The sequence below is a fragment of the Miniopterus natalensis genome, chromosome 2 (genome assembly GCF_054644295.1).
Source record: "Miniopterus natalensis isolate mMinNat1 chromosome 2, mMinNat1.hap1, whole genome shotgun sequence".
Taxonomy (NCBI): domain Eukaryota; kingdom Metazoa; phylum Chordata; class Mammalia; order Chiroptera; family Miniopteridae; genus Miniopterus; species Miniopterus natalensis.
In genome coordinates this window covers 172441097-172466048 of record NC_142082.1, presented here as the reverse complement: position 1 = coordinate 172466048, position 24952 = coordinate 172441097, and the positions used below count along the sequence as shown (strand labels likewise).

The following is a 24952-nucleotide window of genomic DNA, read 5'->3' as shown; positions in this document are numbered from 1 at the left end:
TTTTGGCCTGATCAAGTGGTTTAGGCTGACATTTTCCTAATCTGTCTTTCAAGGCTACCCAAATGTCTTACTACAGACTTTTATTACATTAAACAGCATTTTCTAAATGTTTATTAGTAATGACTTATTTCTTAAATAACTTTGTACATTAAGCACTTTCATAAAATGCTACAATCCAACAAAGGCAATGAAATCTAAGCAACAGTCTCAATAGAAAAAATGTCTGAGCTCACCTCCACCCCTTATACTATCGTCCCTGCAGAAGACACAGAGCTCAGTCAAGTGCAATTCTATTAACTTCTGCATAATGATAAGCTGTCAAAGTCAAGACTTTCCAATTGGGACCCACCATCTGACAAGTCCGCATATATTCTGTCACGGGGAACATACAGCAAAACCCCATCAATCTGCTCTCACAGCTCCCCGCCACCGGTACTCCCCAGTGTCAGCGCGCCCTTACTTAGGCGCCTCAGTAATCACCCTCGATTTCTCCCCCATTAGAACCACTAGTCCTGTCCATCCTACCTTCTAAGAACGTGGCATTTGTTCCTTTTGCTTTACGCCCACACTACTGCTCGGGTCCAGGTTCCCATCATCTTATGCCTGGATTATTACAATAAAACCAATATAACCGCTCCATGACCATGAGAGTAATCCTTAAAATTTGCAAATCAGATTATAATACTACTATGGGAGGGGGGGGGGGAAGAATCAGTGAATTCTTGTGGCCCATAGTACCCTTCATGATGGATTCCAGGTTTTTTGCCCCAACACTCCTCAACTCCAGTCCTCACCATACATAAGCCACAAAAATCTGCCTTTATCATATAGTACCTTGAACTCACCAGGAGTGGAAATCAGCACTAGTGATTTCTGTAAATAAGAAACATCTTCTTTAAACACAGTATCACCTGTGGCAAACCAGGAGACTCACACATCATGGTTGAAAGTGTGACAATTACTTACCGCTTCGTGCAGCTCTTCCTGCTGACAACACGATTTGGGGATGCTGACGGAGTCTTCGGGCCCAGAAGTATTGAGTAAGGTCTCTTCTAGCTCAATTTCTTTCTCAAGTTTTACCAATACTGGTGGTTCAACCCCATATCTGAAAAACAGTTAGATTTCATCACTCAAGCAAAGTCCTACCCAGGGACTTCCCTGCATATCACAATTGGTTCTATTTTATTTTAAAACGAAGTCTGCATGACCCTACTCTACCAACTGTTTCACTGGGATCTCCAGAAATGCTTTTAATGTCCCATAGATAGCCAGAAATTCAGATAACTTCACACCAGAGCATACATTTGGGTTACCGGATGCTCTCAGTATTCAACCAAGGCTTCCGAAAGGCGCCTGAAAACGCAGCTGTGAGAAATGATGGAGCTGAGCCAGGTGGAAGGACACAAGGCCCCACCTTCTCATCAGCTCCTCTTCGTGTCCAGAGGACTTGCCTTGCCTTGACCTGCTTAAACGCTGCATGCTCTCTTACTTTATTCTTAACCTAAACATTTTTAAGTAACTACTTTTACAGTTTAGCATTAAATGAAAGCAAATTATGTGAGCAAGCAGATGCTGCCACATGACATAGCTCAGGCAAACAGAGCAAAGTTAAAGAAACAAACAAAAACCAGGAAACTAGGTTACTTTATTTCAATAAAAATTATTTTCTTTTATTTACAGAAAAGAGTGTTCTAGCTATAGTAAAGTAGCTTAAAAATATTTATGACATTGAAATTCTGAAATCTTGTGGAATACATACCTTGACACAATTCGACCAATTTCAAGAAGACAGAGATACACTTGTCTTGGATCTTTGTGCAAAACTGTGAGAAAAACACACACCATATTTTAGGGGCAAAGTTAAATAGAGAAATATATTTCTGACATGGAAGAAGTAAAATAAAATAACATGATCAAGACATTATGTGTCTTTGGAGTCTTAAAAAGGCATTTGTGTTTTCTCCACGTATCCTCACCTTCCATAATTTTTTTAAATGGCTAAGAGGAGGGTGAAAATTTGCAACGCACCCTTATTTGTATAGCATTTTAATTCTAGAAAAACTAAGGGCATAGGTAACATTAAGTTATTTATAATGCAGACCTCTCAACAGGAGGTACTATTTGAAGACACATATCAATGTCATCTCGATTTTATTCTAAGCTACCTTTAGTGCAGGACTATGTGTTAACAGCCTTCTTAAATGCTTCCAAAAAACTGACGAGGAGGGAGCACTTCCTCACTCAGTCTATGAGGCCAGTATTACCCTGACACCAAAGCCAAAAAAGACATCACAAGAAAACTAAAGATCAATATCCTTTATGAATATAGATATAAAAATCCTCAATGCAATACCGACAAACTGAATCCAGAAGCAAATGGGATTCACCCCAAAATGCAAGACTGGTTCAACATACAAAAATTTATCACTACAATACACCAAATTAATAGAATAAAGAAAAAGAAACACAATTATCTCAGCGGACAGAAAAAGCATTTGGCAATATCAAAGAGACTTTCGTAATAAAAGACTCAACAAACTGGGAATAGATGGGAACTTTATACATATGAAAATGTACATATATAAAAAAACCCCACAGCTAATATCACTCTGAATGGTGAAAGACTGAAAGTCTTCCTCCTAAGACCAGAGGAAATTCAAGAATGTCCACTCTCACCCTTTCTACTTAACATTGTACTGGAGGTTCTACCAAGTGAATTTAGACAAAAAAATAAAATAAAAGGCATCCAGGTTGAAAAAGAAGGAAACTATCTCTACACACTGATTGTGTGGTCCTTAGAATGGAAAACCCTAAATAATCTACAAAGAAGCTATCAGAGCTAACAAGCAAGTTCGGCAAAGTTGCAGGTTACAAGATCAATATACAAAAATCATTGCACTTTAAACGTAACAAGAAACAATCTGAAAATACAATTAAGAAAATAATTCCATTTAAAATAGCTTCAAGAAGAAAAAAGTACTTAAGAATAAATTTAACCAAAGAAGTGTAAGGCTTGTACACTGAAAACTACAAAACACTGTTGAAAGAAATTAAAGAAAAGACACCCTGTGTTCATGGATTGGAAGATGTAATAATAAGATGGCAGGACCCTCCACACTTACCTACAGATTCAATACAATGTCTATCAATTCCAACAGCCTTTTCTTCCAGAAGTGGACAAGCTGATGACAAAATTCATATGGAATTGCAAGAGACATGGAACAGCCAAAAGAATCTTGAAAAAGTACAGAGTTGGAAGACCCACACTTCCCAATTTCAAAACTGACTACAAAGCTACACTCATCAAGACAGTGTGTTACTGGCATAAAAATAGACATATAGACTAATGGAATGGAATTGAGCATCCAGAAATAAACCTATGTTTATGTTCAATTTATTTTCAACAAGGGTGCCGAGACAACTCAATAGGGGAAAAAGTTTTTGCAACAAATGGTGCTAGGAAAGCTGGATAGCTACATGCAAAAGAATGAATTTAGACCCCCTACTGCTCACCATATACAAAAAATAACTCAAAATGGATCAAAGACCCAAATGTAAAAACTAAAACTATAAACCTCTCAGAAGGAAACATAGGTGAAAATCTGTGTGACCATTAGGCAGTGGTTTTTTAGATATGGCACCAAAAGCACAAGCAATCAAAGAAAAGGTAAAATGACCATCAAAATTGAAAACTTATGCATCAAAGGACACAAGAAAATGAAAAGACCACCCAAAGACTGGAAGAAAATTGCACATCACGAATCTGATAAGGGCCTGGTATCCACAATAAATAAATGAGCAGAAGACGTGAATGGACATTTCTCCAAAGGAGATATACAAATGGCCAATAAGCCTATTAAAAGTGCTCAGTATCATTAGCATCAGGGAAATGCAAATCAAAACCACAATGAGACACCACTTCACGCCTGGGACGGTAATGTAAGAAGAGAAAGAGGGGTGAAGGAAAGAAAAACAGCAAGTACTGACGAAAACGTCCAGAATTAAAACGCCTATGCATTGCTAGTGGGAACATCAAATGGTACGGCCACTGTGAACAATGGGGTAGTTCCTCAGAAAGATAAACACAGTTACGGTACGGCCCCCAAATCCCACCCACAGGTATGTCCCTCAGAGAATTTAAAACAAATGTTTACCCCAAAACTTGTGCACAAAAGTTCACAGCAGCATTACTCATAATAACCAAAAAGTAGAAACACCCAAAATGTCCATTAGCTGATAATGAATTTTTAAACTGTGGTCTATCCGTACAACGGAATAGCATCCAGCCATAAAGAGGTATGAGGTCCTGCTACAGGCTACGACATAAACAAACCACTGTGCTAACTAAAGCCAGACACAGGCCACGTACTGTGTGACCCCATGTATGTGCAATGTCTAGAATGCACAAATCCATAGAGAACAAAAATAGATTAGCAGTTGCCAGGAGATGAAGGGAGGGAGTACATAATTGGGCCTAATTGCTAATAGGTACGGGTTTTCTTCTGATAGTGATGGAAATGTTCTGGAATTAATTAGTGGTGGTGGTTGCATGACACAGTGAACATATTAAAAACCACTGAGGGGCACATTTTGAAGTGATGAATTTTATGTTATATGAAGTATATCTTAATTTTTTTAATGCTATAGAAAAAAAACCTCATATGCTTAAAAATGGTTATTATGGTACATTCTGTTCTGTATATTTTACCACAATTAAATTTTTTTTTAAATATATTTTTATTGATTTGAGAGAGAGAAAGGGAGAGGGAGAGAGAGATAGAAACATCAATGATGAGAGAGGCGTCATTGATCTGCTGCCTCCTGCACACCCCCGACTGGGGATCAAGCCCACAACCTGGGCATGTGCCCTGGCTGGGAATAGAACCCCGACCTCCTGAATCCTAGGTCGATGCTCAACCACTGAGGCATGCCCGACCAGGCACAATTAAATTTTTTTAATTAAAAAGAAGCCCAAATGCTAAGCCTAAGAGTTCAAAACAGAGGTCCTTAAAAAAATAAATAAAACAAAGCAAAACAAAAAAGCCTGATCTTTAGAACTCATGCTAGATGCACCAATATGGTAGTTGTGGGTCCTCTAAACTTTCTTTCCCTGTCCTTAGGAGTTAAAAGCTCTAGGAAGCTCCTGAACTCTATTATAATAATGGTTACGTGTGATAAATTGCATATGTACTGACTCCCTGAGTGGAAATGACAGCTGTTCTTTGATTTATGAATAACATCTATTATACACTCCAAGCACAAAACAATAAAAAGGCCTATGTTTGACTTTAAAATTCATACTCAAAGGAATTTATACTGAAATTTTTATTAAACTTGTTTCTCTGAACATTTAGATGTACCTTTAAATAGTGTATTTTTTTAATTGCTTTGAGTTCCTAGCAAAATGTAAAAAACAGAGAGGCTCGTCTCTGAGACCTTCAGAAAGTGAAAACGTTAGCTCATCAGCTCAATGCCTAGAAATGCATTAACGCCATTGGCACCACTTTATTTAGTCTATACTGACTGTCAGGGCAGTTTGAAGACGCCTTCTACTGAGAATGAGAAACACACAACAATCTTATATCCTTTCAGAAGCAATAAACTGGAAACTAGAGCATTCAAAGCAAGTCCCCTCCCCTCTGATCCCTAGATGCGGCACATGCCGTTAAATGGACCACACTGTCAATAATGCTCAGCACACGGCCTGAAGCAGGGTGCAGACTGGGGGTGAAACACCGAGCAGTCCCACGTCGTTCCTCTTGCCTACGGGCAGGGGCCCCAGAGGACGCCGAGCGGGCGGCAAGGGCGTGCCACGGCAGCCGAGAATTTCAGAGCTAATAAAACCGGCTGAAGGTCAGTTCGCTTTTTATTATCACCACGAACCAGCAACTCTAAACAACGCCAGTGATCAGATACTTCTCTCTACCAGGGCAGACGACTACTCCCACAGCCCCGCGCTCGGGATGCTACTGCTCCCATCAAAACATTATAAATTCTCTGTGCATGCGCACACACATGTAAAGAGATATAGATGAGTGTGTACATACAGATGCAAGTGCTTTAAGGAAATATATATATATATATATAGTCTAAAACTCAGAGAGCTTCCACTTTAGTAACTGTACAGAGGGTATGTGAATAATTCTGCAGTGGAGCATGACTTTTTCAAATGGATTGTCAAAAGCATTAATCAATTTAGATAATCAACTTGGCAGCTGCTGCTTACAAGGTAAATCTAATACCATGAACATGCATCACTTAGCCTTCTACTGTTTCTATAATTATCTAGTTAAAGAGGACTTACTAGTAATTTAGACATGGTAGAATAATTCTTGATGAAAACATTAATTAGTAAGCATTCCTCCAGAAACTTCCCATAGCCAACTCATTTAGGAAGTAAAGTATTTCTAGGGCATCTAGATATATCAGATCTTTAACTATAAATGAAAAGCTTAATATATTTAATTTATAATCAGATTCTCTAATTGTTTCACATATATTTAAAGTATAAATTTTTCTAGCAAAACGAGATGTGGCATTTGAGTTCTTATCGGAAAGAAAAATTAGAAATGAGATATACATAATATCCTAATAAACATTAAACAAAACAGTGACAAGAATCCTTACCTAACCCTTCAGATTCGAAGAGGTAAGTCTCATCGACCCCAACGTGCCTACACCAGTGAAGGAAGTTCGCGGTATTGTCTCTAGCAAAGAACGAACCTGAGGCAGCATCTTTCTTACAGGGCACTTTTCTCATTGGAAAATTCTGGAAAAGACAAAAGAATAATTTCAAAAACGCATCACAGATACTTTCATTAGATACCCATTTTAATATCACTAAAGAAATGTTCCGTGCATTCAGTACAAGTAAAAAGTATACACCACTAGGTATTCTTCACTCTCCTTTAGTACAGTTCAGAAACAATCTGGTTAAAATTAGCAGTAGGGTCAAATATTTCCAACCTCTTTCTTCTTGAAATGACACACGAATCTTTTAAATTTAAAATAAATTTAAAATAAATTAATAGGCACCCTCATGTTTGCTTACTTCCTTCTTTGCAGATTCAAAAATATGGTTCTGAGTTTCCTGAGGACACTGTCAAATAAGGAAGTAGTCTCCCATTCTTAATTCAAGTTCTTTGAAAACTGATGACCTAAGTTTTACAGAACCCTACTTTTTTAACTATCTGAACCAAGAGTATTTTGATAATCCTGCTGAGATTGAGAGGTTTTCAGTTTTTAGTTTAAATGTTTACTTGAATAAACAATTCATGCGTATGATTTTTAAAAACGCAACAGGCACAGTAGACAAGACATAAGTCTCTCTCCCACCTCTACCCCTCAGTTCCTCTCTCCCCCTAGAGATAACCACTATTACCAGTTCCTTATATATCCTTCCTGCTGCTATTATTTTCCAGAATTAAAAAACCTTGTGAGCTTTTCTAATATAGACAGAATATATATGATTATTACCAAAAATAAATAAATAAATAAATAAATAAAATCAAACAATACAGACAAATACAAAGATGGTTAGTTCAACTGAAATCCTCTCACCCACATTTTATTTTATTTTTTTTTATAATCTTTATTGTTTTCAGAGAAAGGAAAGGAGAGGGAGAGAGAGATAGAAGCATCAATGATGAGAAAGTCATTGATCGAGCCCGCAACCCGGGCATGTGCCCTGACCGGGAATTGAACCCCGATCGCCTGGATCCCAGGTCGACGCTCAACCGCTGAGCCACGCCCAGCCGGGCTCACCCACATTTTAGTAAGATATCTCCGGGCACAAGTATGCTCTTGGTAGGTATCTGTACCTACAGAATGTTACATACACACACTATTCCACAGTCTGATTTGTGTGTGTACGTGCTCATGCACACTTAAAGGTAGGTTGTAGGCATCTTTTAGAGTAAAAAAGAACAGATTAAAATAGTCATTTCTCATGAACGAATGGATAATATTCCAGCGTGTTTAGGTTCCATAACAAATTTTTAACAACTTCTCTACTGATGAGCATTTAGGATGTTCCTAATTTTTTGCACAGTTGTTTTTGTGAATTTGTGATTTTTTTTCCTTAGAACAAATTGCTGAATTATGTTATATATCTCAGGGTGTGCTTTCTTTTCTTTTTTTAAAAATTTTATTTTTCTATTACAGTTTACCTTCAATATTATTTTGTATTAGTTTCAGGTGTACACCATAGTGGTTAGACAATCATACAGTTTACAAAGTTTCCCCCCAACATTTCCAGTACCCAATTGGCATTGTACATAGTACAATATGATTGACTATATTCCCTATGCTGTACTTTACATCCCCGTGACTCTTCTGTAACTACAAATTTGGACTTCTTAATCCCTTCACCTTTTTTAGGATGTGCTCTATTTTCAATGTGATATACATACATCACCCGCTGTCCCCCAGAAGGATGATGCCACTTCATTCTTCACCAACACTGTGTGAGTGCCCAGACCCCATGTGAAAACACCACGCTTGATGAAAAGAGAGAAAACCTTATCTACTTCAGATCAGACCTTGAGGGTCAACAGAGAAAAACTGGCTAAAAAAGTATTCATTCAACCAATGTTTATGGAACTTACTCAGGCAGTATCTGAAGAATGTAAAGATGATAACAGCTCCTGTGTACCAGGAACTATCACAAGCTCTTCTCTCATTTAACTCTCACAACCATCCTATATTGTTGTTCTCAAGAAGAGCTAGAGCTACTAGATATTTACTATGCACCAGGCACTAAACTAAACACAATTTATAGGTTATCTCATTTAATTTTGCTGAATCTTTGCCAATAAATGCTACAAGGTAAATGTTAATATCTCTACCTTATAGGCAAGAATATTTTTCTTGATTCTCAAAAAAGGTTAATTACCCAAGGTCTTATAGATAGTTGGGGTGGAAGGTTACAATCTTGTAGAGATAAGAAAAGTACATAAACAAATTAGTATGCTCCAAGGTATACAATCACTACTGCTGACATCTCCTTACCCCTGGTTCTTCAGAGCTGCAGGTTTTCACCATGTTCTGAAGAACATCAATCAGTTGGCACAACAGGACCCCATTATCAAGTTCTTCCAGTAATCTTTCTGCCTTAACTTCAATACCTAAGAATATATCCAAAGTTAAGATTCTTCTAGAAACAGTAAATTCAAACAATATGGTTAAAATTTAATTAAATGTAATTAGAATAGGGCTGAAATACTAGACAAATATTAGATCAGACTACAATTATTCACTCGAAATGTCTGTACTTCTGTACAGAGAAAAAAAAAAAGATAGAAAATGGACATCTTTTATTTCATTTAGAAAAGAACAAAGTGTTTAAATTTCAATATTCACTGTTAGGGTTAAGTTTTGATTCATTGCACATTACAACTTACACAAGAAAAAGAAAAATTCTCTATAAATAAGATGGACTTTGCTGCAACTTAAAAATTAAAGACAGTAACATAACAGACACCCAGGGAATACTTACCTTTCACCTCTAAACTACCTTCTTTAGAAGCTTTATTCTGCAATAAACTTTAAAAAATTTTCCTAAATCAAACTGATACCAATATCTGAAGTGAGTGACTGCTGTGCTTTAATTATCTTGGAAAGGCCATAGATAAGCTTCACATATTCCTTTTCACAAAAACCTTGCAATGCTACATGAAATTCTGTACTGAAAGGAGAATTTTTTCTGCAGAGAGCTCAGAGCACTTGTTTAACTGAGTGAGCGCCGTAATGCCAGGCTCCTGCCTGGCATCGCCCCCCAGGTTTCATGCCTCTGCCTCCCAATGCCTGAGGACGAATAATCAATTTAACCACAGTATGAATACCACTCAGAACCTCAGACCTTAGACAAGGCTAAGGAGAAAAAAATCAGTAAAATATAGATCCCAAAGTTAGACCTATAGACTTAAAAAAAAAAAATTAACATTAACAGTGAAAATGTGATTATTAAAAGTGTACTGGCATCTTCTGTTAAACCTCAAACTTCCCTACGATCCAAGCCTGAGGGTCAGGGTAAAACGGAGCATCTCCCCAGCAAGAACATGAGCTTCGCGAGGACACGGACACTGAACGTCCCCCTCACGTGAGTACTCGCAGCCTCTGGAACGAGCGTCCTTGACAAAGGATAAGATGCGCAATAAACATTTACCGAATCGGAGAAGACAGTTCTGGGTGTCTTTCCAGGCCTTACCTAGTAACCCGGCCAGCCAGATGGCCAGGTCCTCCTGCATGGGCACCAGGCTGGCCTTGTGCCTCACAGCTATCCACTCGTCATACTGACACACGTCAGCCAAGCCGGGCCCGTGCCTGGGCGCCAGGGGGCTCCGTGGACTCAGAGGCAGGTCTTCTCCAAACCACACCTGGAGAAAGCATCAACCAAATGCACGGGCGTGGTCTTGTTAAGTCGGCATACACACATCTCCATTTAAACACGAATTACAGGCCGTATGTAACACAACACATGCAAAACCGCAGCAACACACAGAAGTGTATGCGCTAGAAGCAAACTATTAGTCGAGATGCTTGAGGCACTTTCAATATTCAGTACTGCGGTAAATTTAAGGGAACCCCTACTTAATGAACAAATTCTACTATCAAGCCAAGAGGGTAAAAATCAACAAGTTGTATTTTCGCTCCACTTGTTAGGTGAGTTTTGCAAGTTACTTGCCCCGGGTCTCAGCTCCTGGCTATCAGATGGGTTAACGAGCACTGCCTTACAGAGTCCATGGGGACGGATCTCGGTTAGAGGAGGTTTCACAGAACGGCAAGGCAAAACTACGAAAATATTCACCAAGTTAAGAAAGTATTAATGGCCATTCATGTAGAAATGAGAAAAACACGGTCAGTGTGGCAATGACAAGAAGCACACGAGAAGGAATCAGAAAAACATGATCAACGTGAGCCTGATGACATTTCTGAAACGTGGATTAAAAAATGGCACAAAGGATAAGAGATAACAAGTGGTCTGGAGTAAGGACGTTCTGATCCTACTCAACACGGGCTGAGGAGGCCCAGAGGGCAAGAGCAGGCCTGGGACAGGCCGGGGACTTAGGACAACAAGAGCAGGCCTGGGACACACCAGGGACTTAGGAAAACAGGAGCAGCGCTGAGCACCCAACAGCAGGAGGCGCCCAGGGCCCCTCTCCGCTGCTCCCCACCAGCTCAGAAACTCTCCCCAGGCCATCACCACTGGTAGCTCCGTAAGCCTCCTTTCTTAGGAAAACAGAAGTAATAAATAAAGTAAAAAGAAAGAAAGGCCTGCACGGCACGGGTGTAACCTCCCCTTGTACATCTTGGTTATTCTGTTGTACAAATGATGCAATCCAACTCCTCCAGTGCCTACTACACAATACCCATTCCAGTAGGCACCTGGTGTTGTCACTGATGCCTCACAACGACCCTGCAACGTTGGGGCCACGGCCCTCACTTTAGAGCATGGAAGCAGACACCTGGAGAGGTAAATAACCTGCCCGAACCTCACCATTGGAGGCACAGAACTAGGCTCAGAAATGAAACCCGACTGACTCTGAAGTTCTCACTTTCCAAGCAGATTTCATTATCGGCTGCTTGCACCTTTCTAGGTAGACCTTCAAAGTGGTTTTTATCTTTAAGTGAATAGTGAATCCTGTTCTATTCATAGCAAAAGAAAAAGAACTTAAGAGGATATCAGAATAACATAGCAACTACTGTACCCACCCTGGGAATCATCCCGGTACAAGGTCATTCTGGATTGTCTCATCACCCTCACCTTGCCTCCCCCACCACAAACAAAAACAAAGAAACAACGACGAAAAAATACCCTTTAAATTTTAATATTTGGTTACTTACAGGCATAATTGGTTATAAGGCACATGCACAATTATCTAAAACAAAACATTTATATTTGTTTTCACTGAAAGCTTTTTAACTAAATATATACTAAATTGTAATGAGAGAAAGCCTACAAAATATCCCAATTCTTTTCCCAGAGTAGCATAAATAAGGACCCATCAACCATAAGGTATTTTTGACTCTTACAAATATTCAATATAAGCCCAGAATTAAAATCCTTTCAGAAGTAGAAAGTCAAAATACAATATTTCTGTTATTAAAAGTTGATGCTTAAAAACTAATACAATAAAAACATTTTAATAATTTTAGTATTTTACTATCATAATTTTATTATTAATCTCATAAAAATATTTTTTCCAAGAAAAACACTTACTTGAACTGCAGGCTGCATGGTCAGCAATATTCAAATGAAACTGCTTTTCTGAAAACAGAACAAAACATTAATATGCAGATAACGGCAGCTTTCCTACTCCCCCAAACCCTCAAATTACAAGGAACCTGCTCTGCTTTATTTGGCTGAAAACCTAAAACTTTTTCTTCTAATTAGAATCATTTGACTATAAGATCAATAATCACTTCTTACTTCATAAAAGTACTCTTCATTGGAAACAGGACAACCTAACACATACTTTAATATCTAGTTTCTGGTACTAGCATGAAAGTGATCCACTCCCCCCCACCCCCCAACAGGATAAAGAAGTGAAGCAGTAGAGGGAACAGGGGTGATGTGGCTCAAGAGTCCTGTGTGCTCCCCCGCCCCCAGCTCTCTCTCTTTTTTATTTAGTAATCTACCAAAAAAGAAAATGCTGTGTGGTGAGAACTCTTACTAACTACATGACAGCAAGCAAGCCAATTCCTGAAACATCTGGCTTCAAAGTAATTCACGAAGCTCTGGCTAGCAAACTAAAATTAACAATAAAACTTAGCCATATAAAAGCCTTCCAGACTTTCCCTCTATGAACATAATGTAAATACATATATCACAGCAACTGAGACTAAAAGTCAAGTATCTCCCATCCGGCCTTTACATGGAGATCATAAAAGTTCATCTGGACTTTGCATAAATTCACAAGTTTAACCATGAGCTTCTTTTGCCAGATGACAAGGTATAGCCATAAACACTGATCTTAACTATGAAATAATACTTGATGCCTTTCCATAATAATGTTTTATAAGATATTTCCTCCATAAGGTGCTAAAGACAAAAAAAAAACCAAAACAAAGAAAAAGGAACAGTATAATTTAGCTCCAAAGTGCTATTCTTGAAATCTGTAAGAAAAAAAGCCACAACTTTAAGTTAGGTTAATACAATTCTTTAATGTATTTTCAGACAGGAAAAAAAAAAGTGAAGTTTAAAAGCACTCGGAATAGACTATATACAACCTAGGAATTTTAATTGCTTACAAGCAGCATAATACACTAGTTATTTTTTCCTGTAAACCAACATTAAAAGAGTCTCAGAAAACATCTAAAACAGTTTATAAGCTCTAATGCTATCAATTTCCAAGGAAAAGTTACTTTCTCCTCTAAGTTACACCACACACACACCTCATGCACGGTGCCAACTACACATACCGCCTTCCTCTCAGGAACATTTCTTCTGGTACTGAATTTGAACTTGAGCTAAACCTAACTGAAAAGTCTAATATTACATCACATTTTCTTTGCGGGAAGGCAAAGGACAGCAGAATGTCCTTTCTGATGTCATTTTTCCTCTCCTGCCACAGCAAAAGGGCAGAGTACAACTGAGCATTACTAATGAGCTTGTTATGCTTCCCACGAGCCAAGTCAGCGGGGAATACATTTTCCTTTAGCATAAATAATCCTTTGTCCCCAACAAAGATCCACAGTAAGAAGCTCCTTAGACCACTTTTTAAAAATGCAGCAAAGAAGCAGCTCCCATTAAAATAAGGAGTTCCACACAATCAGACAAGAGCTCTAACAGTTGGCCCGGCCCACCCGAGACAAAAGCAGGCCTGAATTACAAGGCGTGTGCAGAGCAAGAACAGCGGCACTTTAACAAAGGAGCCAGGGCAAGAATGTTTAGTAGTTGCACTTTTTTACAGAAAAGTCAACAAAGTTGGTTTTATGAAAGAAATGAAGAATTGTGCACAACCTCCAGGCACTTGAACGTTAGCAGGAAGTTTTTTGAATCACGCTTCATGAGCAACGGAAACACTACTTTTATGATGACAAGAAGAACCATCCGATTACCTTTAAAAAGAAATTTGTTAATAGAATACTCAGAGAAGTTGTCAGGTAAGCTATAACATTCCTTCATTTACAAAGAACCATCCTGTACACAAATATATGCTTTCATAGGAAAACTTTCATAAGCTGATGAGACTGTATCAGTGCACCATCAATTAATGCCTGAGCACTCACTGTCCCAGGTACTAAGAGAGCCAGTTCCTGATATTTTCCAGGCATTCACTATTCTCTTTACAAACCACTGTTGTGTCTCAGGCATTTAATCCCAAGAGCAGCATATTTTCTGTAGTTCCCCTGTCCTCAATCTGTGCCACAATCACAACTCTTGGTCGCCTCTCCCTCATCTTATTACCTGTTTTCCCCTTTCCTCTCTCCCCTGAAAGTCTTGGTCTCTACTTTTCCCCATAAACCAATCATACTGAAGCAGAAACATTTTTGAAGCTACCTCTTACTTAGCAACTTACTTTGTTCCTGGGTTTGTGTCTCTCTCTTTTTGGAGAAGCCTCCTTCAAGTCTTTGCCAACTTGAGGATGTCCTTTCCCTTCGCTTTGGGGGGGCATCTCATGTGACCAAGTCCAAACTATACTCTGACGCTGCTGGGAACCTCTCACAAGACCAAGACAAGTGAAGACGACCTCACTTGATTTTTATACCTGGGGAATGCTAGAAGCACAGAATGTGCTCACCCACCTGAAACCTAAGCTGGATCTGGGTCTAACCCACTCATCTTCAAAAGTTTGTCATGAGGTCCTCAAGATTATTTATGGTGGGCTCTTTATGCCAATTTGCCTTCAGATCATGGAGAAAAGGCCAGCCTGTTGAGCTGATCATCTGTCCCATAGCTGTGGACTCTGACACTGAGTCCTTTTTTATTCCCCATATTATAAGACAGGGTGGGGAGAGCACAAGGTGGCATGACTCAGTCCTGGTACAAATCGAGATCAACTTAGAAAACAATGACAAAACAAGCGGACACAAGGTAAAGTCCTTCAGAAAAATAATAGCATGAACACCACAACAACACACATACACTCAGCACTCAGCCACCAGATTACTGCAAAGATACATAAGCTGCAAGGATATGACAAATGCCAATGCTGGGATAGTGTTTACTACTGAGGACAGGAGGAAGAGGAGATTGGGGGGATGCACAGAGGCCTTTCAAGAGCACCGGTAAGACTTCATTTCAAGACAAGTGGTGAGAACACAGGTGTTATATGCCTTTCCAAATGTCAAAAAACATTTTGTCATTTTTTTAATGCTTCATTTAGGAAAATAGTTGAAGAAGATATACTCCCTGATTTGTTCGGGGGGGTGGGGCAAGGAGCCACTTCCTTAGCTTTACATTTTTCAGTTAACTATTTCCTAATTGCCTAATAGAGAAAATAGAAATGTTATAACCATACCGATCATATTTCACATATTTTTATGTATACTAAAATAACTCACCATAAAGACACCACTGAGGTAGTAGAAAGTAGCAGAAACATCTGGTGTGAATTCCAGCTCTAGCAAATATTAGCTATAGGACCTTGGGATAGTTAACGTCTCTGAGTCTCAGTGTTCTCATGTGTAAAATGGGACACCCCCTCCTCCCTCATGTGGCTGTTGTAATGATTAGATGAGATGACACAAATAAAGGACCTGACACATAGCTAGCACTTAACAAATGCTAGCTGTCATGATTAATACTATGATGAGACATAATTACAGTTCATTTATTATAATTTATCAAATTAGAGAGATAAAAAAAGGCAAATAATGCTCAGAAATCATTAAATGTAATTTGGAAAGCTGCTTTTACTAACATCAAAATAAATACGATTACAAATAAAAGTAAAAGCTTTAAAATACCCACATCATAACCGGGAGGACTGGGATAGCAATGTGAGTGGTTAGCTGCTGGCCTGGAAGCGGAGGGAGAGCCAGGAAAGAGACGGCTCCCCCCAGAGCCTCCGAAGCAATACGGCCTGACCGGCACCTCTTTTTTTTAGCTCATTTCAGATTTTTGTTTTCCCAAACTGTAAGATAATAAAGTTGTGTTGTTTTAAATTGCTAAGTTTGTGGTTATTTTCTTCTAGCAGTAAAGGGAAACTAATGCACTTCTTAAGTTAAGAAAGATTTGCCTGGAGGGTCAAGATATTTGACCCACCCAGAGGAAGCAGCACGTGCCAGCGAGCCCAGCATGTGGAAACGGTAAGGGAAAAGGCACCAGTTTTATACAGCACGCTTATAAAAAAAATGCAAAATTTGTAGATAAAACCCACTGTGAGTGCTGCGTGTTTACTGTCATCCCCACCATCCCCACCATCCCCAGCCAACGCCTCTGCCTCTGGCCTGCCCGGTGTGGCTCAGCTGGCTGGAGCATCGTACCATACGCCAAAAGGTGGCGGGTTCGATTCCCAGTCAGGGCGCGTACTCAGGTTTCGGGTTCGATGCCTGGTCAGCGATAGAGTCCAAACTCAGTATCAAAGCTAAATAAAGCCTTACAGGAATCCGTCCCCCTCACCTCCTGACCCTCACACTCCGGCCACATTGAACTCTTAGACCCTTCGGGCACCATGCTCTCCCACCTCTGGGTCTCCGCACAAGCTGATCCATCTACAGGGACACTCTCTCCTCTTCCTTCTCCCAGGCTCACTCCCACCTGTCCGTGAGACTCAATTCCTCTAAAAAGCATCTCTGAACCCCTCCTTAATTTAGAGTATATAGTGATATATGCTTCAATTTTACTACACTCTATACTTTTTAAAATAAGGTCCTTGAGGGGGTGACAGTCTCCATTTCTTCTACTTCTATGTAGAAATCAGTGCTAAGATTAGTGTTGGAATTACTCCTAAGTATAACAAATGTTGTATTTATTACTAAAAGGAGTATGAAACAATAATGAAGCAAATCTGTAGTGTATTCATTTAAGAGAAAGGCAGCTTCCAAAGCCAAGTGAAGATCTTTAAGAGAAAGAAGTAAGATTCTTACAGTTTAATAAAACATCACATATTACTTGCAAAATATAGAAACTGTCCATTTGTTGGGAGTCTTTGCTTTTTTATTTGAAATTTTCCTCTTTTAAAGTCTGGCAGAGATTCAACCTGAATAACTTAACTTTATATTAGACAGCACTATAAATTTGTCATAAGTTTTGTGGGATACAAATTTTTTTTAAAAGAACTTAAAATCAGTTTGCCTTTACATAAGACAGACTAAAAGACTCTACTGAAAACATACATACAGACACTAATGTAAAGAAATGTAAAAACCACACTAAGTGTCCATTAGCAGGAAACTACTCAAATAACTTACAGGACATTCACACAGGGATTCAGTTAGCCAGCTGAAAGAATATATGCCAGAGCTATATCTACTTCTCTGAAAATATGTCTATTATAACTCATATACAAACAAAAGTATATATAATTATATTACTGAGATCCCAATGTTTTCTAAATTTTGTGTGTGTGTGTGTATAAAAAAGAAAACCTTTTTAACATAGTTAAACAATTTCTTCAACAGCCTATTGGGGGGGAGGAACAAAAAATATTAACAAGTAATCCATCAATGGAAAACAAAAGTCATTATGTTTAAAAACATATAAAGTGAGACCTTCACCATAGCTAATATTATACTTTCTTACAAAAAAGTTGGTGCTGTGACAGTAGGCAGACATTTCTAACAGTCAGCACTTCAGCAATATCCAGCACATAACGGTCATAATACTGTAAATTCCTATGATACTTTCAGTAACAAAGATGAATTACATTTAGCATATCTGCTACATTTTATTACATTCTAGTTCTTTGGAAATTAGTAATTCGTTTAGGAAATACATGGTAACTTTCTGTTAAAACAACCTACTCTGTAACAGTGCAATCATATAAGAAAACTTTTTGAGGTTTTAGAAGGAGAAACACTAAAGAAATACAATTATAATTATTGCCTGTATCTTGTAAACATTACTTCTGAGGCATTTATCTATGGTAGTTAAATTTCAATTAAAAATAGGGAAACTTGAAGTGAAACAACTGACACTCAAGTTTCCTATTTTCTCAAATCCTACATATATCATATGACTCATTACGTACATAAAGGCATATCTGAAATCAAAGTACAGAAAGCAACAAGTAATAGGAAGTAAAACACACAGAAAGATGGACATACACAGACATGTTACTCTTAAGAAAATAAAATATCCTAATACGTAGTAACCTTAATCTCTACTTTCCTCATCTACAGTTGGCTTGAAAAAATATATATTGAATTAACTGAACTTCCTTCTCTTACCTCCAATCTTAAATTAAGATTTACAGGAAAAAACGTACTAAAAGAGTACTGTTTGGTAAAAAAATATATATATAGTGAATAAATAAAAACAATGTTTTTGCAAAAACATAAATTAGGAAACATTACTTCTGAACTGACCAATTCTCCAAACATCATTGGACTCGTTTATTGTTTTAGTAACAACATGTATACTGTTGACATTAACCTCTTATCGCACACTGTGATTTACCATCACAAGGTATTTATTATTTTTTAATTAATGAAGTGCCAAAATAAACCCAAACTCACAGCAGAAGTGAACCTGGGCCCTGCAAAGGAGCCCGTGCAGAGAAGTTGCCTGATGCTGGGGATATAAAAGCAAGGCCAGTGCTGTACAAGTCAGAAGCTGGAGGCTGGAGAGGGGCAGTGGGGACCCAGTTCTGAGGACCTCAGGAGGTTATGTCCTTTCTCTGAGCCCCAGAGAGAGAACCCCAGCTACAGTGCAGGGTCTCTAAGAGGTTTAACAATAATACAGGTAAAGCACGCAGAACACAGTACCTGGCACCTTCTAAGTAATAATGTATTTGACAGCAAGAGTGCGCAGTAGGTGCCAGACACTATTCTAAGCGCCCTGCGTGTGTCCGTCAGTGAATGGTAACTGTAGCCCTGCGCTGCCTCCGCCGCTGCTCCCCTCCGCCCTTTGGGGGTGGCCTCAAACATGTAATCCAACTTCAACAGCGCAGAAACAACGGCTCTGTCAGGCGCTGCACTAAACTCGTTACACGGATTATTTCATTTAATCCTGACAGCAACCCTTGCGTCAATAAGGTAGGAACTATTATTAACCAGCATTTACAGAGGAGGAAGTTTAGGCTTAGAAGATTAACTAAACTTGCCTAAATTCGCACACACAGTCAAGTCTGACTTCAGAGCCCGCATGCAACTCTGGCAAACTAAAAAGAAATACTACTTTTAATCTCAAAATAGCAGACACCTACTGCTCATCGCGAGAGGGAGTGGGAGGGAGCGAGGAACATCAATGCCAGAGAGGAACAGCCGTGGGTATGGGCCCTGAGGGGGAACCGAACCCGCAATCCTGTGGCGAACCGGACGGCGCTCCAACCCACTGAGCCACCCGGCCAGGGCTGCGCAAGGGTTTTTAACGAGTTTCTGAAAAACCGATGAGTCAGAGAGCCAGGTGTCAGTACCGACGCCAGGGGAGTATCACCGGAGTTCCCACGTTTCCATTCAAATCCCTCCCGGAGGGAATCTGAGCAGCAGGAACTCCAGCTCCTAACCGTTTAAGTGCCAAGAGAGATGATCGCAGGGAAGGCAGGTCACCAACTGCTAATCTGGAGGCAGCAGTTGCCAGCACTCCCCGCCCAAGCCCCGGCCGCGCCCGGGCCTGCAGAAAGCCACCCCTTCCCCGAGTGACAGCTGAATCCGCTTCTCCACCGCACCCGCCGCGCGCACCCGAGACCCGCGATTCGATGCCGGGTTTGGAAAGATGCGCTGGGAACCAGCGCGGACCGCACGGGCTAAGCACGCCCTCCAACACTCTCCGCCCATTTCCAGCGCAAACCCACGAGCACCCCCCACCCACGCAGCCCCGCAGACCCAGCGGCGGGGGCGCAGCGCGCGGAGCCTGCAGCGACTTCCCCTCGCCCCGCGCATCCGAGCGGCCCGGACCTTGGCTGGACCGCAGGACAAATAGGGAAGAGAGTGCGGGGGAAGGGCTGCCCTTCCCTCCCCGAGGTCCGCGACCGCGCCCGCTCTCCCCGGGTGGTGCGGCGGAATCAAGTGACTCTAATGTGCGCGGCGAGGGGGCGCGGGGGCGCCCGGCAGGCCCGGGGCTAGCTTCAGGCCCGGAGCCCTGCTGGGAGCCTAACCAAGCGCGGCAGCGCCCCGGTTCCCCTCCCCGCCCCGGCGCGCCCGCACCTGCCTGCCCCTCGCAGGCCCAGCACACCTGTTGCCCCCTCGCACCGCACCCGAGTGGGCAACAGGAGGCGGGCTTAACGTCACCTTGACGGCGCCAGGAGCCAATCAGAGCACGCGGCCCCGGCAGCGGCCCAATCGCCGAGCGCCTTGGATCGGCGGCTCGGGGTCCCCCCCCACCGCCCGCCGGGGAGCGGCTCAGCGCCGGCGGCTCGCCGAGCCCGTGGGCAGAGGCGCGGCGGCCCCACGATCCACGTTCTCGGGGAAAAGCTAGCAGACGGGGCACCACTCACCAGCGCTGCCGAGGAGGGTCACTCCACCCCGCGGGGAGCCATCTCGGCGCAATCTGTGCGGAGCCAGCACGCCCGGGCCAACCGCCGCCGCCAGTTTCGAAGGGACCAATCAGAGGGCGGGGAGAGGGCGTGGCCGGAGGCCCCGCCCCCGGCCGCCCCGAGCACGAGACCCGCGCGCGCCGCTCGCTCCGCCCCCGGCGCCCCGCCCCCACCGCCGGGCGGCTCGGGGCCCCGACGCCCACGCGCGTCTTTTTCCTGAAAGACAGAGCGGCTTGGTCGCCGCCCAAGTTCCCCCTCCCCCGCGTCTGGCTCCTCAGCGACAGCGACAGACCCTCCTACGAGGCCCGATCGGCCGGGGAGTGGGAGGAGCCTCTCCTGCTGGAATGTCGCCCCGGGGTGTGCCAGGGCGTCACCCCAGGTTCCTCGGGGTCAGTGACGAGCCCCTCCCAACCTCCAGTCATCTCCATCCGGCTGCACTGCAGGCGCCTCGGTTTCCCGAGCCCACTGTCACCGAGCAGGAATGGGTGTCCAAAGTAGGGACCCTTCGGAGAGAGAGGCCCCGCTTCTAGGGGGGGGCAGAGGAAGGGAAGGAACCCCGTCACTTAAGGCCGCAACCCAAATCAAAAAAGGGGGGATGTCCACTCGTGCTTCACCAAACACAAGAGCCAGGGATGCAGAATGAACCTGGACCCAGCGAGAGGCGCTGGCCGGCTGGGGGCGCCTAACGCGGAGGCTGGACTCAGTGGAGCAGCGGGCGAGGTCGGTCACCGCGGGGCGCGCGGCCGGTGCGTGGACTGACACACACGGCGACACCGGGAGCCCCCGGCGCTCCTCCGCCCCTTGCACCCGCTTCGCTCTATCGCGTCGTCGCCCTGGGACTCCGTTTCCCCGTCTGCAAAGTGCGGGCGTTGGGCGAGGGGTTGTCTGATTCTCGCTGCCTTTCCCGTCGGTACCGAGCAGAAAACAAGTTCCCCTGGCTGCCCCCCCCCACTTTCCCCTGACGTCCCCGTGCGCGCCCCGCTCCGGGCGCACCCCCGGCTCACCCGCCGTGGCCTGGGCGCCGGCGGGTAATTGAGGGCTGCGCCTAAGGCGCGGATTTCTAATTGGTGGTTAGGTCCACAGCCGCTTTTAAGAGATTCTCGCTTGACCTGAAACTGGACCCGGCTGTAACCGGCAGAGCGAGCCTCGTCGGGCCGCTTCCAGCAGACGAGCAAGCCCATCGGTTCTCTGTCTTTCCCAGAATTGCGAAGATGCGCCCCCCACCCCCCCGCCGGCTCTAATCAGCAGTGAGCTCGGAAATCGAAATTTTAAGTTATTACATGAGCAATAATCATTCATCTGACCAAACCTCTCTGCAGAATACAGAAGAGCCTCGCTCATCCACCCCTCTGGGTACTGAAATATGATTTGGCTCTTTCCCCAGCCCTGCGGGAATACTCTGTTGCTTCAAATATGCCATAGCTGGAGATTTTTTTAATTTTTGCTTCCGGTTTATTAGCTGTTTGGGTCTGCATTTTGTGGTTGCTGCTGTGGTTTTCAATCCACCTATGGCTTGTGTCTTGGGTGATATACTAGATGAAATTTTAGGGCAACAGAGATCTTGATTAATTCACAATTAATTAAACGACTCACTCATCGGATAATCTATTTAGAGCCAGCTACGTTAAAAACAATGCTAAGCTGTGTCTTAAAGGAATGCTACCAATTTGCATTAACAAATACAATATATATGTAATTAAATGATATAAAATGTTATGATAACCACTGTTATTAATACTAAATTATTAACTATGTGGTGGGTTGAATAGTATCCCCTCCAAAATTCACGTCCACCTGGAACCTCAGAATGTGGCCTTATTGGGAAATAAGATCTTTGCAGATACAAGGTGAGGATCGAGATGAGATCATACTGGACTAGGGTGGGACCTAAACCCAAGGAGAGTGTCCCTATTAGAGATGATTTTTTAGTGCTGTATGACAGGAAAGAGTTCTCAAATTCACTTGTGAAGAAAGGGAATAATTGGCTCATGTAATTGAAACCCCTGGATAGAACTCTCTGGCTTTAGGCAAAGCTCAATCTAAGATTGCCAATAATGTAACCAGAATCTAGTCTCAGATGGGCTCTGCTGCTTATACTGGCTTTATCCTCAGATTTCCTCTGGCTTCCAGCAATTCAGGTTCTACATTCTCTTAGGTTTAAGTCTAACCAAAAGATGTGAGTAACTATACAGTCAGGCTCAAGTCAGAAAACATGAACCACCGTAGGTACTTCAAAAAGAGGAAATTTAACACAGGAACTTGGTTTTGGAAGAGACGAAAGCACTGAGACAATAGGAGCAGATGAGACAACCCAGAAATGAGCAACACTAGGAAGCCACTACACTTCTAGGGCCCAGAAGTTCAAAAGAGAAATCCAGAAGGCAGGGCCGTCAGCAATAGGGTCGGGTTTGTGCAAGAGGAGATGCAGTCATTACCAGAGATGCCCGTGAGGCAGAGATAGCCCCCCAGGATACCCTGTGTTTTCCCTTTCTGTCCTTCAGTCTCCCTCCCATGCCTTCCTTCCATTCATGGAACCTGGCCACAGCTAGCTGACAGGGGAGCCTATAAAATGCAGGGTTAGCCCTCCTTCTGGCCCAGTATGAGCAGAGGCAAGGGGAGGAATGATCTGAAATGCAAATAGGATATATTACTCAGGTTTTTGCTGTGATCATGTATATAATGAACAACTCCCAACTCCCAGTGGCTTACAGTAACAAACATTGATTTTTCTTGCCTGTGGGTCTGCAAGTTAGCTCACAGCAGAGGGGAAGGGCATGGCTTCATGCTCTATGCTGGGTTTAGGCCTGTTCCTTCTGTCTCTCATTCTGGGACTTGCAGTTATCCAGGGCCTCCCCTTCTCATGGCAGATGGCAAAGTTCAAGAGCAGCAAGCAGAAGCATGTGATGTCCTTAAGGCCTCGGTCCAGAACTGGCAAATGGGCACTTCCGCCCACAGCCCACAGCCCACAGCCAGTCACATGGACAAGCCCAATATCAATGGGCCGGGGACAAATATTCTGCCTACTCTTAGGAGAGGCTCTGCAAGTTCACCAGGCAAAGGGGCACAGGGCATGTAATTCTATTGCAGGAAAAGAGTAAAGAATTTGGAACAATAGGACAATACACACACAAGCAAATGAACAGCACTGCCTGCCTCCTAAATTTACTCCAAACAAAGTATCTCATTTTCTCTGAACGGATCACCTGCCCAATCCTAAACCATTCACTCTGACCTCAGGTGTGTGATGCTCGATTGGTTATGCCTGAGTCAGATTTCCAGTTCTGCTTCTGTGATATTCTGTATAGACGATATGCATTTTCTGACCTTAAGCCAGATTCCACCATATTTCTTCATGGGTATGATATCCAATTACAAACTCTTACTGTTCTCCCCTTTATCACGCTCTTTCACTTTTTCTTAAAGTTGCACAAAAATTTTTTTCTGATAAAAATATTCATTAGTGAACTGTTTCTGCTCACAGTTCTGGCACCAAATATATGGTTTTTTTCCACACCAACAACCAGTTCTTACACCAAATGGGTGTCTTACAAGTCACTTTAATTCTGACACTAACTACCCAGAGTTAGTCCAGACCCCACAGATTAAGGGCCCAGTCCCACAAAACAGCTCCTGCCCCCCACGTCTCAGGTACTTGTCCCCACCTGTACTTTTGATCAACTATCTATAATCCAGGGGTTCCCATGATCCCATTCTCAGGTTCAATTATTGGCTAGTATGGCTCATAGAACACAGGAAAACAGTTTACTCACCACTACAGGTCTATTATAAAGAATACAACTCAGGAACAGCAAAATAGAAGGGGCATAAAGTAAGGTATGGGGTAGGGAGGCTGGGGGTAGGAGGAGGGCGTGGAGCTTCCATTCTCTCCATCACATCACCCTCCTCACACTTGATGTGTTCAACCCAGAAGCTCTGCAAACCTCATTTAGGGGTTTTATGGAAGTTCCACTACATGGGCCTGATTGATTAAATCACCAATCATTGGTGACTGACCATCATTGTGGGCACCTCTCCCCTCCCCAGGGGTCTGGGATGGGGCTGAAAGTTCTGGCCCTCTAATAACACAGTCAGTTCCTCTGGTAATCAGCCCCCATCCAAAAGCACGCAGAGGTCCCCAAAGAGTTACCTTATTGGCATAAACACAGGTATTAGATGAAGGGAACTTGTTATGAGTAATGAAAGGTGCTCCTATCCACTTGGGAAATTCCAAGGGTTTTAGAGGCTCCGTCAGAAACTGGGGACAAAGACCAAAAATGTATTTCTTATTGTATCAGTTAGTTTTCCACATCAGAAACATTATCTGCTCCTACAAACTCTTAATCGCTTGACTAAACCCAGACACATGGGAT

The 24952-nt window shown here is 42.4% G+C and overlaps 1 protein-coding gene across 1 annotated transcript in view; it reads right to left on the bottom strand.

The window, feature by feature from the left end:
* Positions 1-24952, bottom strand: part of GAS2L3 (growth arrest specific 2 like 3) — a 33273-nt gene that overhangs the window by 7699 nt on the left and 622 nt on the right. The window contains exons 2-7 of the mRNA XM_016223232.2: positions 12221-12268; positions 10208-10376; positions 9010-9125; positions 6628-6769; positions 1760-1823; positions 967-1105 (exon numbers count right to left, since the gene is read on the bottom strand). Of these exons, the coding sequence (XP_016078718.2) occupies positions 967-1105; positions 1760-1823; positions 6628-6769; positions 9010-9125; positions 10208-10376; positions 12221-12238 (648 nt within the window). The 5' untranslated portion in view covers positions 12239-12268. The remainder of the gene's footprint in view (positions 1-966; positions 1106-1759; positions 1824-6627; positions 6770-9009; positions 9126-10207; positions 10377-12220; positions 12269-24952) is intronic.